This window comes from Lacerta agilis, chromosome 10 (genome assembly GCF_009819535.1).
Source record: "Lacerta agilis isolate rLacAgi1 chromosome 10, rLacAgi1.pri, whole genome shotgun sequence".
Lineage (NCBI taxonomy): Eukaryota > Metazoa > Chordata > Lepidosauria > Squamata > Lacertidae > Lacerta > Lacerta agilis.
Genome location: NC_046321.1, coordinates 52,537,194 through 52,549,920, shown reverse-complemented (window position 1 = coordinate 52,549,920; position 12,727 = coordinate 52,537,194). Strand labels below are relative to the sequence as shown.

Sequence of the window (12,727 nt, the reverse complement as noted above, 5' to 3'; positions counted from 1 at the left end):
CCCCAGTTTTGCAAACGCCTAGTTCTTCCCCCTGCTCTCAGTCTCTATCAAAAAATGAGGTCTTAAAAGATGCATTCTACATATACAGGTAACTCACAACATATGTACTTTTAACACGCAATTTCAGCTTTAAGTGCTTTACCTACTAGCCAGCTGAAATCACACAAACTAAACACACACAAGGCGGGGAGCCTAAAAGCTCTTTCTGCACCAGGTTTTCCTGCTGCAGAAAGAGTGCTTAAGCTCTCTGCTTTGTGAAGCCAAGTCCTGCTCGCACACCAGCTTCAGATTGCATGCAGTCTCCAGAACATAACGCCTGTGAATTACCTGTACTGTCTATTATATTGCAGTGAAGCCGTTTAGATTTAAGGAGATCGCTGGTTACCAGAATGAATAGTGCTAAATATGCTGTTCTTAAACAAAGGTATCTAATTACCTGAAGTATAAAATTCAGTAAAATCTTTTCCTAGAATCCAGAAGGAGCAAAGGCAGGAATGGATGCATTTATTATATAGGCAATCTGAATTCTATCCGGTTGTGACCAGTTCAGGGTCAGAAGATGAGGCAGTTGTTGCAACCAAAACCAGGTGTTGGCTAGTGTGAGTGGAATTTCCATTGGGAAAACATGATTCTGACCCTGTAACCCGTGCCTTTATTGCTTTGATCATCAGATGCTTGCACCAAAAGCTTTTAACATTCCGCACATCCCGACTATACAGTGTTCATGGAAGAAGCTGCCATGTTGAACCCTGTCACACGCGGACTTGCATACTTCACAGACTCTTGAACACACATGGCCACTATCTCAAAGGCCTTCCTGTTTAGGAGGCCTCGTTGCATCTCTTTGGAAATCCAGTTCTCAATTTGATATCTGGAGTTTGTGCTTCGGTTACTTGCTCATAGCTGTCAACCTTTCCCTTTTTTGGAGGGAAATTCCCTTATTATAGCATTGGGAAAGACACTGGAAGGACCTGTCAGGAGTAAACATGGACCAATGGTACCAAGCAGTATGGGAAACAGCCCTACTAGAAAAACTAACCAGTAAACTGAAACTGACACGGGGACAAACTGAAGAAGACACCTTCACCCCGGTATGGTTCCCCTTCATCGCATACACAGCCCAACAAGACAATGACAAAAATCTACCGACAGTAGACAAATCAATATGGCTAACCTGACCCAAAATACCCACCAACCCCACTCACACAGGAAACCAAAGATCACCACAGCCAACCACAAACGAACAACCACATCCCAAGCCAACTCCGACCTCTCTCACCGCCAAACGAGCACAAGCAAACAACAGAGAACCTACATAAACAATGCTGACACCAAACCCTACTCATATCAAGTAAAAAAGAAACACAGTCACCCCACCCCACCTACCTCCCCTGTCCCACCCACTTCTTCCCCCCTTCCCCCCTTTCTTTTCTAATGTCTCACCAACACTGACTTATAAAAATGTTATATGGAAAAGCTTGAGAGACATTGTACTACCTTTGAAAATCTTTAATAAAAATATTATAGCATTGGGAAACAGCAGGAAGGGTTGACAGCTATGTACTTGCTGGGACTAGGAGCATGCTTCCCGTCATAGGAGACAACTCGTAGGGGCCTTAGGGGCTTCTCCCCTCCTCAATAAAATATTTGAAGGGGCCAGGCCCCCACAAAGTTATGTGCATTCCCATTCAAATGGTGTGTGCGCACTGCATCATATGATTGATTATGCGGGGCGGAGCTTACCTGCTCCCCCACAATATTTTATTGGCACCCCTGGTTCCTGCCCTTGAATTTTCCTTGCATTGGTACGAGTGACTGCCTTGCCCATATGCAGCTGCCCAAGATTTACAATTGGCATCCAGTGGCTTGCTCCCTGATCTACTCAGAGAGCTATTAGATGAATGAATACTAGTGTCAGGTATAGTGGTCACTTACTGGTATCTGTGGAATTCCCTTCGCAGAGAAATATGCATAGATTCCTCTCTGTTGGCTTTTAGAAGAGACCTTATCTTATTTTTTATTAACAAAAAATGCAGCCTGGTTTTACAGCACTGTGGTCCATTCTACTGCTGCCAATTTAATGTTGTTGTTTCCTGTTTTCATTGTTTTCATTGCTTGTAATCATAACACGTGCTAATTGCTTGGAAGAGTGAACACCCTAGAATGGCAGGAATTTGTGAAATCTATTTAAATAAATAAAACAAATAAATGATGCCATATCAATAAGCTAAGGAGACATGTGCGAACACAAATTGACCAGTTTGTTTGTTATAATTCAAATACTCTGCAACATATTCCTCAAACTTCATTAGCTTATGTCTCCACAAGTAACTGGATGAGAGAATTTGCCTATTTTCAGTATCCAGGCACCAATTTTGGATTTAACATGTGTCCCTGGTCATAATGCTTTTAAGCCAATTACCTTTGTTGATGCAGTATAATTGAATATATGTTTGGAGAAGATATTGTAGCTGAATGGCATTTTAAAGGTCATGTCTTTTCCAGGTCAGGTATTCTTCTAACATGTCTAATGCTTCTGTGTCCCTAGATGTGCAGAATTATTAATCATGTATCATGCTGACATTAATCACGCTGCTGAAAAGGGAGAGACACCTCTCTACTTGGCCTGTAGAAATGGAAATAATGAATGTGTCAAACTCCTGTTGGAAGCTGGAGCAGACAGAAGTGCAAAAACCTGCGTAAGTCTTAAAAGCTCATTTTTCAAAGTCAACGTTTCAAGAAGAGCGGGAGTGAGCTGCTTCAGAATGGTTTCGGTCGAGGCATATATTAATAACCCTAACGGCTGCGTTGCTGTGTCAAAATGGCTTCTGTTGAGGCATTTGTTCATAATCTTAACTGCTGTAGTGCATTAAATCCTTTGGAATTAATGGAAGATTTCACATTTATATGGTTGTGTGCCATTGTAAAATGCCTTCCAACTGCATTCAATTATTTATTTCCCCATATGATTTCTGAAATAATTATCTTTCCTGTCATCCTGCCTCACAGACTTGAGATTTGAAGCAGTTGTTACTCACATCCTGCTCCTATAAGCTCTTGTTTTCCATGATGTCAACTTCAATAGAGACTTTTCTTGTCTCTGATTCAAAAGCTTGGACACCTTGCTTAGTAGAAGATTGCTTTTGTTCTTCCTGCAGAGGAAACAGTCTACAAAGGGATGGTAAAAAGATTGAGGATTCTTTTGGGTTTTTTAAAAAAGGAACTTCTGAGAGAGTAATAGATCAGAATAAATAAGAAAGATTCTTATTCTGTCTTTGAAATTAACATACAACAAATGAATATAAAGAAACTGCATAATCGTGTCAGGCCACTGCCTGGTCTTTTACTATGTGCTATGGCCATAGGGCTAATGCAATAAATAAATTGATTGATTGATTGATTGATTGATTATTATTGTTATTGTTATTATTAATGCCCATTACATTCAATGGAACATACTATATTCATATTATACGTAAAATTTGGGCTAATATTTCCAATGTGTCTCTCAGTACTGACTGAACTGTCCAGTGTTAGGTCAGATGGATTGTCGCTCTGTTACTATAAGTATCTTCATATATTGAGTGAAGCATTTGTTTTCACTCAAAGACGTGGTAGAAGATCACAGCAGAAATAAGAGAGAGAAATAGAAATGAGAAATGGAACAGAAGTAGAGCAGGTTCTGTATTAAAGCCATCGTGGCTTCTGATTCATTTGCATAATGCTGAAGATCTCCAGTTTGTAAATGCAGCTTTTACCAGAGTCCTTACACCAGTTAATTTTGTGAACGAAATGGTTCAGAAATGTATCTATCACTCATTGTGCCATTTCATAAGCAAAGGTCCCTAGACATGCCTTGCTTAACAAGATAGATTTGGTTGGTTTGGAAATGATCTGTGGAACAGGTGGTTCAAAGATGTTTATACATGCCTGCCTTCAGAGAGCACGTTATTCTGTTTCCTCACCTGATATTTTTAGGCTTTATGTGATCTTTCACATGTCGTAACAGCCACTTCTGGAAAACTAGTGGAATCTCGCGGACGTTTAGCTCTCATTTCTATGTTAATTGCTTCCAGAGAAAAATCTGTTTGCAATCCCAGTAATCTAGAAAATCACAGAAGTTTTGCATTTCCACAGTATTCATGGATCTCACCACTGCGGCTCACATGATGAAATTTGGGGCAGTACCCCAGCATAGTTCTTTCCTGTTGTTTTCATGGGGAAGAGAAGTGCACATGTGCATAAGGTGGCGGGGGTTGTGGTTTCAGGGTGACAAATCCAATGGTGTCCTCTGGTGTCAATAAATTTTAGCTCAACCTGGTAGTAGATCTATCAGAAAGGCCCAGTTCCATAGCACAGCAGGTAATACAGTGCAAAAGGAACATTAGATACTGGGAGAGATGCGCTAGCATTATAACCAGGAAAACTAATGCAATAATCTCTGATGTCCTCTATGTCCATTCCTACATCTGTGCAATCCTAGGTGAGCTACAAAAGTTGGTCTTTTTATGCACTGGGTAAGCAGCAGTGCTGTGTTCTGGAGAGCTGGGATAAAACTGGGTGTTGAAAATATTATAGAGGGAACAAAATAAAATAAAAAATTCCTTCCAGTAGCACCTCAGAGGCCAACTGAGTTTGTTATTGGTATGTTATTGGTTATTTGCAAATAACAAAAGCTCATACCAATAACAAACTTAGTTGGTCTCTAAGGTGCTACTGGAAGGAATTTTTAAATTTTGTTTTGTCTATGGCAGACCAACACGGCTACCTATCTGTAACTAATATTATAGAGGGGTTCTACTAAGCCTGAAGAATTATGTTTCATTTTATACGCATGAGGATCTTTGCAGCACTCTGACACTGCAGTCCTGTGCCTTTTTTCCCTGTTCGTGTTTGTTTCAGTTGAACAACTGGTAGGAATACTTCTGAGTAAGCATGCGCGGGATTATACTCTTGAGTTTGCTGTCTAGGGAATTAGATTGACGCGTATGTTACAGGGGTTAATTCATCCATGTTAAATTAATGTCATAATTTCAATCTGTGTCCAAGTTAAATTGATGGTGGGTTGGTAGTTCATTTCTTGAACCATTGATCAATAAGTTCTAAGCTGCAGGCCTTGGAAGGCGAGCTATTTAGAAGCAATGCCTCAGAAAGACCTCTCAGAAATCTCTGATCCAAGCAGGTGAAATGCATTTGATAACAACCCAGCTGAATCCGTAAAAGGTTTTGCTACTGCCCTCTCTCTAAATAGTCCTGTTCCACTCTTCTCTTGCAGACTGCTGATTTCTTAACTGGTGCGTGGCCCCTGCTCACAACCCCCTGTCAGATCCTTGCTTTGCTTTATGTGAAATCGCCTGTGATGCAACACTTATTTACACAAAATATACGTCTTGCAAGAATGCAGACCAATTTCCACAGGCAGGATTTCATGGCCATATGCCAGGGCCACTCCTGCCATTAGAAAGAGGGAAGCTTCCGCCTCAGGCAGTTGATTCTGGCTGTCATGTAAGGACAGCATACTGCTCGTTATTTAATTTATTATTATTGTTTTTTTTTTATTGCCAGAGGGTGGGAGAGGCTTTTGCAGAGTTCTCTCCCCCCCCCCAAAGAATTTATTGGATTTTAATAACACAAATACACAAAACTACAAAAACCACATAAAATGCACACAAACAAAACACTTAATTACTCATCCTTATCCTCTTTATAATCCTAAACTTGGGACTTCCTCACATCCTCTCTTTTGCGTTCATTTCTAATCTTCTTTAGCAACTTTGTAACATTGTAAAATCTACTTCCTTATATCTAATCTTAATCTTACAATTATAATCCACATATCTTAAATCCTAAATCTTATTCTTATCAAATAAAACATCAAATTCCACATCTCCACTTCTTTTATCCTCTCTTCACTTAACTTTGTTATGCTGTAGCCTATATTGCAGAGTTCTCTCCCACAGATGCCAAAATACATTGACAAGCCTTAAGTACTATGCACCATGGTTTGGTGGGGAGTGAGGTGTCTGCACAGTGTTTGAAACCCTCATTGTTCTAGGTGCATTTTGTAACAGGGAATTTCATTAGTGCGAGCAGTTTCTGAGCTCTGGGTGCAGTGCTGCAGAGTGGAAGGAAAGGGGGACCTTTTTCTGCCTCCCCACTTCCAGCCACCCTCTGAAGACCGGAGAAGAGACAGTCTGAAGAATATTAGGGGAGTAGGCAGGGGAAGGACTAGGCCATGTGGAAAATGTACACAATATTTTAGCTGCAGCTCATTCATTTTCAGCTTTGTATTATTTTTTATTTTTAAAAAGCGCACTAGATATTCCTGTTGTTGCGCTCATAACCTAGGTTTAAGATGCCATTTAGCTCCTAGCTTTCATATCTCAGTTTCGAACAGTGTGTCTGCATCATTTGGTCCCCTGTAAAATTTCTTGGGCTAGCCTTGTTGTAAAGGATGGCAGAGAGGAATGAGAGTGATGTGTTTTCCTTTCATTAAAGTTTGGTCAAATGGGGCAGTGAATAATTGAACCCATTATGATAAACAATTACTACTTACTTTTGTTTGAAACCAAGACCCACAAGGCCAGAAGGAGTTGGTCTGAAAGGGTATAGGTATAGATATAGATATGATTATTATTTTTTACTACTTTCTTCTGTGTTTAGAATTGGGTTCCCCAAAAGCAAAGGAAATGCATTAGCAAAATAATATTCTCATTGACCTAAGTAGGGGCTGGGGAAAGAACTAGTACTATATATGTTTTCTTTCAAAATAAGGAATATTGGAAGTAAGGCACATGCTTATAATTTGTTTTGCAGTTAAATGAAGCTGGGGAGAGGGGCAGTGTATAGTGGGCTCAAATGTAATGATAATTTAGAGGGGGAAATAATAATAAGAAAAAGATACAAGTTTGGATGTTGGTGATTCCAAATAAATACATCAAAAGAAATTAAGGCCTGAAAATGCTTTTGCGGAGCAGCTGTGCTCGCTTTGTTATGCTAATGCAGGAAAGACTTAATACCGCACAGAGCTGAAGAGGTGTGCTTATATAAAACTGTACAGATTTGCTAAGAAAGGGGTAAGACGTCTGAGAAAACTCCAGTAACAGTTACATCAGCCTTCTGTGCCAGGGTCTTTTTTATGTTTTGGCATCATACTGCTAAAAGCATCTTTTGGAAAGGATTGACCCCACTCATTTCGCTCACCCCCCCCCCCCATTTGTGAACCCTCTCGGTCTAGAAGCAGTAACATCCTCCAGCACTGTTCAGAGGAAGAACTGAAGTACTTTTACACCCCCTTTTTCATTATGTACCAGTACACACAGTTGTCTGAGGATATAACAGATGGGCTGCCTTTGTCAAAACATTTACAGCCAGACACTATTGACTGCTTCAGATAGTTAGCAGACAGCAGGTTTTACAAAACACATAAATTTCGTAAATATCCATTCGGCAGGCTGAAGTTGTTTCTGAGCTCCCCCTCCCCCCCCCTTTTTTTATTTTGCAGGATGGCTGGACACCCTTTCATGCTGCTGTCGATGCTGATAATGTTGACTGCCTAAGATTTCTTATGTACTACGGAAAGATGGAAGACGGAAACTTTGTGAACGGAGCAGATGTTAATTCATGCCTCTTTGACTTGGAGTGTGGGGTTGACAGCTGTAACCGTAAAGCAAAGCCCATTGTTTCTGCAGATCTCATCAACCACGCTGACAAAGACGGCTGGACTGCAGCCCACATAGCAGCGTCGAAAGGCTTTAAGGTCAGTCAGTCTGCCTAATAGATTGTTAAGTACGACGTGGTATCATGATTAAGTCACTGTTCCACTGGCTGTGTGTGTGTGCGACTGATACAGTCAAGACTGTGTTTTTCACATTCGTCAAGGAGTTTATAAAACAATGAGGAAAAGGCTGATTAAGTCTTCTTCTTTTTTTAATAGACTGCATAGCAGGTGAGGAAGATAAGATAGATGTTCCTAGAATACGAGCACTGGAAATATTAAAAGACAATAAACTGAAAGCAGTTGAGATCATTCCATTAGATTGCTTGCCAAAAGTTTCAGGACAAGCACATAGAGGTTCTTTTTTTCTTACAGTACATCATTAACATATGAAAGTGATTGTCACAGGAGATGGTTATGGCCCACTAGAATTGACCCAGACCAGATGTTCTCATTGAGGCCATTGTATTGCCGTTGTAAAACTACACTGTCATGGTTGGCTCCGTTTGATGCATTGGTACCAGTGCCAGATTAAACCCTGTGGAGGCCCCTAGGCAGTTGAAATCTTGGGGGGTGGGGGTGGCAAATTACCTCCAATATGTTTTTGTAAATTTCTTTCAAGATCAGATCAATATTATTTAGATCCGTTGCTGCAGGGTGTCAGGCTTTGGGGGAATCTGATCCCTCCCATGGTGGCAGCCAAGAATCAGAGAAATGATCAAAGTTCTTACCAAGCAATTTATTCAATAATTCACAGAGAGTGACAAGGAATGCAGCCTTCCCTAGATAATGGTGTTGCTCCAAGTAAAGTCCCACCTCCCCCTACGTCTCCCCTATTCTACGTCACCCCTGCGTCAGCTAATCTGAGCTTTCTGTTCTAATACCCTCAGTGCACACCTGGTCTTGGGAAGCAGGGGTCAGGAATGCTGAGTCTGTCTCTCCCCTGGTGCTTCTTCTTGCTGTTCCTCTTCCAGTATTTCCCAGCTTCTGCTCTCTGCAGTCTCTGAACTATGCCCTTCTGCAAACCACTGTTCTAAATCTATACTGTCCTCCTGTTCTTGGGAAGGTTCAGAAGAAGGAGGGCAGTCTCCACCATTCCTCCTCAGTCTAGCCCCTGACATCGGACCCCCTAAAATCTGTGGGGTCCATATACCAGTGCCTCCTCTGTTTATTTGGTAATCCGGCACTGATCGGTACAGATAGTCTACATCATGTGAGAACCTTCATGTCAAGATGTCTCCTCCATTAGGGTTGATGGCAGTCAGTGCTATTTTTCTAGACAAGACGTGCCGGAACTCACCATGAGCGCCTCCCTCATTATCTTAGAATGATCATGGTGCCTACCTGAGAGGTGCCGGAACTGAGTCCCAGTGAGTTCCCACTAAAAAAAGAGGCCCCGGTGGCAGTGGTGTGGGCAGTGGCCATCACAGATTGTGAAACCTACACTGTGAAGGTAACATATGGATTGGACCTTGGGTGATTTTGGAAAGGTTTACACAAAGCCAAGGAAGATAACAACAACTTTATGGAAGGTATATCAATGGCTATTGATAGCTCTTAACCGTAAGAAGTAAAAATGTGACACACGCAAACACACAGAACTAGTGTATGCCTGGGTCTCAGATGCTGGGATTAAATAATGGGATTATTACCACCGCCATGCCTTGCTGCTTAACTTCACAGGCCTATCAGGAGAACGTTCTTAGGTGAACGCTGTTGGAAACAAAACTCTAGATTATCTTGACCTTTGGATATGATTTAGCTGATTTAGCATTGTTTTTAGCTGTCCACTACAGCTAGCATCAGGGACGCGGGTGGCGCTGTAGGTTAAACCACAGAGCTCTGTCCTGTCAGCGTTTAAACTCAGTTTATCGGCGCTCATCCAGCCCACCACTGGTCCAGAGTTTGCGCAGCCACTCCCAATACAGATTTACATATTCAGACTAGGAAAACATTAAATGAGGGGATCTTGTGGTCAAAGTTTTCCCTGTCAGAAAACCGAACCTCTTAATAGATAATTTCTCAGTGTTTGGAAGCATGTATTTTAAGGGCTGAAATGAGGACACTATAAAAGGTGGATCCAGGTAATAACTTAGTTTCAGCTCAAGCTAATTCCTTGAAACCCTCCTGCTCTTATCTTCCCAGAGTTGCCTAGAACTTTTGTGTAGCCACGGGGAACTAGAGGCTGAGAGGGAAGATAAATGCAACCAAACCCTGCACGATGTTGCCACCGATGACTGCAAGCAGCTTCTAGAGAATCTGAGTGAGTAACAGCTAACTCATGAATACGCGGAAATTTCTGGGAAAGCGACAGATTCTGTGCCGCGGCCAAGCATTGCCAAAAAGCCCATTGCTGTGAATTGCATGTTGTTGTGTAGTTGTATGTTGCTGATTCTCGGGTATACTGAGGTATGTGTGTGACAGAGAGATGTAACCTTGGCAGAATATCATTTTACTGCCATGGAGACTACATCTGAATTGGAGACTGCTCCTAAACAGGCAGGCAAAATGCAGTCTGCTTTTGTAAATGGGAGCTAAAATTCCCTGCTGCATGTTTTGCCAATCACCACACGGCTCTTTCGATTGGGTCCCGCATCATCCAGAAGGAATCTGCCTTGTCAAAGTTTGACAGCATTACCTTTGCATCACTTTTAGGACATTTTTAGGACATTTTTTAAGGACATTTTTTATTGTTGCTGTTATTGCATTCTCTACATTTGGTACCATTCTCTACATTTGGTACAGCATGCCGCTGTTATGTCCATTAAATCTTGTGTCACCATTAAATCCCATTGGCTTGAGAGTGTGTGGTCGCATAAAACACCCTTTTTATTTCATCCAGAACAGCTCACCAGGGGGAACTGAACCACTGACTACACCACCTTTGGGGGAAGTGCAAAGGTGGTAGGGATGTTGGTTTGGTGGAATGCGCCGACAGAGCCAAGCCACCTGCCATGCCTTATTTCATTGCTAAAATGACCCAATGGGATTCTGCAGCACAGAGTTAACAGCAGCTCATAGTCCTTTGCCCAAGGCCTCCCACTGAGATCACACTGAAGCTGGAATCCAAAGTAAACTTTTCCAGTGTTATCCACTGAACTGGATTGCTAGGGCAATTCTGCCTGGTGTCTTCCATTCAGTGTGTAATGCTAACACTTAACCCTTTTTAAAATACGCTTTTTATTAGTTTTCTTACTTAGCAAACACACACAAGAAATCAACAAAAATGATAAAACAGTAACAAAAAACCATACATACACCCATAAATCCATAAGTTCTTACAAAAGAACCTATGCCATCATGTTCTTAATTCCCAATTCCTTATCTTCCCCATTAGACTTCCATCTTCCTCAAAGTCTTATTATCTGTTTTATAAACTGCTTCTTTAATCATTTCACCATTTCTTCTGTTATCTGAATACTATACTTATAATCCATATTGTGGTTTGCGAAAATTGATCAAAGCATTTTCAGGTTTTAACTTGAGGGCACTGGTTTGTTTGTTTGTTTGTTTGTTTGTTTTTAAAGATTCTTTATAAATTTCCCACTCCTTTTTGAACTTTTGGTGTGGCTGTCTCCTAATTGTCTCTGTCATTTTTGCCAGTTCGAGAAATTCGGATAATTTATCCTGACATTCCTCTTTCGTTGGTACTAATTCTCCTTTCCAATTTCTGGCAATTTATATTCTTGCTGCTGTTGTAGCATGTAAGAATGTTCTCTCTTTTTTTTCATTCATTTTTTTTTTCATGCTAGCACTTAAAGTGACATCTCTCTGGAAAAGGCAGGCACTTCTCCCTCCACCAGGGGGCTCCCTTATGTTGAAAGTGAAAGCCCATTATGTATATCGTAGTCCTGCTTTGCTCCCTGTCAGCTGTGTGGTTTGGCAGTGCACCAGAGAGAATTTCTGCCATGGAGATTGGATATGCTGAGGCAGCTTATCTGGAGCCCTAAATTAGCACCTACATGGATGTGTCCCCAGGGCTGGATCACACATGGAACTTTAAATGGAAGTGTTAATAGAGTTGTTTAACATCAATTGAGGAGCTTGGAAGTAGATTGTTTTCCGCCATTGAAGCAGGAAGAGTGGATTTTGCAACACAGGGGTCTGTGCTGGAGAAGACCGCTTAAGAGAGCTTTCTCTCTGATATGCTTTCCATCTTCCTGCCCCAAACCGTAGGCATTTGGAATCCCATCCCACTTCATAGCACAGCAAAATTTGGAAAACAAAATGCCAATACTGTATTGCCATTAGAGGTGGGAATCAATTTCCCCTTTTGTTCCTTTGTTTTTGTTTCTGCCACTTTTGTATTGGCTTTTGCCATTATTATTATTATTATTATTATTATTATTATTATTATTATTAATTTATACCTCACCCATTTGTGGCTGGGTTTCCCCACCCACTCTGGGCGGCTTCCAACAAAAGGTTAAAAATACATTAAAACATAAATCATTAAAGACTTCCCTAAACAGGGCTGCCTTCAGATATCTTCTAAAAGCCAGATTGTTGTTTATTTCCTTGACATCTGATGGGAGGGCGTTCCACAGGGCGGGCGCCACTACCGAGAAGGCCCTCTGCCTGGTTCCCTGTAACTTCGCTTCTCACAGTGAGGGAACCACCAGAAGGCCCTCAGCGCTGGACCTCAGTTGAATGATGGGGGTGGAGACGCTCTTTCAGGTATACTGGGCCGAGGCTGTTTAGGGCTTTAAAGGTCAGCACCAACACTTTGAATTGTGCTCGGAAACGTACTTGGAGCCAATGTAGGTCTTTCAAGACCGGTGTTATGCGGTCTCGGCAGCCACTCCCAGTCACCAGTCTAGCTGCCGCATTCTGGATTAGTTATAGTTTCCTGGCCAGCTTAGTAAGAAGTAACCAAAAAAAGGCCATTATTTTATTTGACATAATAACTCTGAAATGAAGGCAACAAAGTTTAAAGTTTGCCTTCTGGTTCCATGTAAAATAACTTTTGCTATTGTTATGCAACTTATAGTATACCATTAGTTATTCTGT

The 12,727-nt window shown here is 41.4% G+C and overlaps 1 protein-coding gene across 5 annotated transcripts in view; it reads left to right on the top strand.

The window, feature by feature from the left end:
• The window catches only part of CTTNBP2 (cortactin binding protein 2), a 109,641-nt gene that overhangs the window by 65,587 nt on the left and 31,327 nt on the right, over positions 1–12,727 (top strand). For all 5 annotated transcript variants that reach the window (XM_033163394.1, XM_033163392.1, XM_033163391.1 and 2 more), the window contains 3 exons: positions 2,549–2,699; positions 7,505–7,759; positions 9,863–9,980. In XM_033163394.1, the coding sequence (XP_033019285.1) occupies positions 2,549–2,699; positions 7,505–7,759; positions 9,863–9,980 (524 nt within the window). The remainder of the gene's footprint in view (positions 1–2,548; positions 2,700–7,504; positions 7,760–9,862; positions 9,981–12,727) is intronic.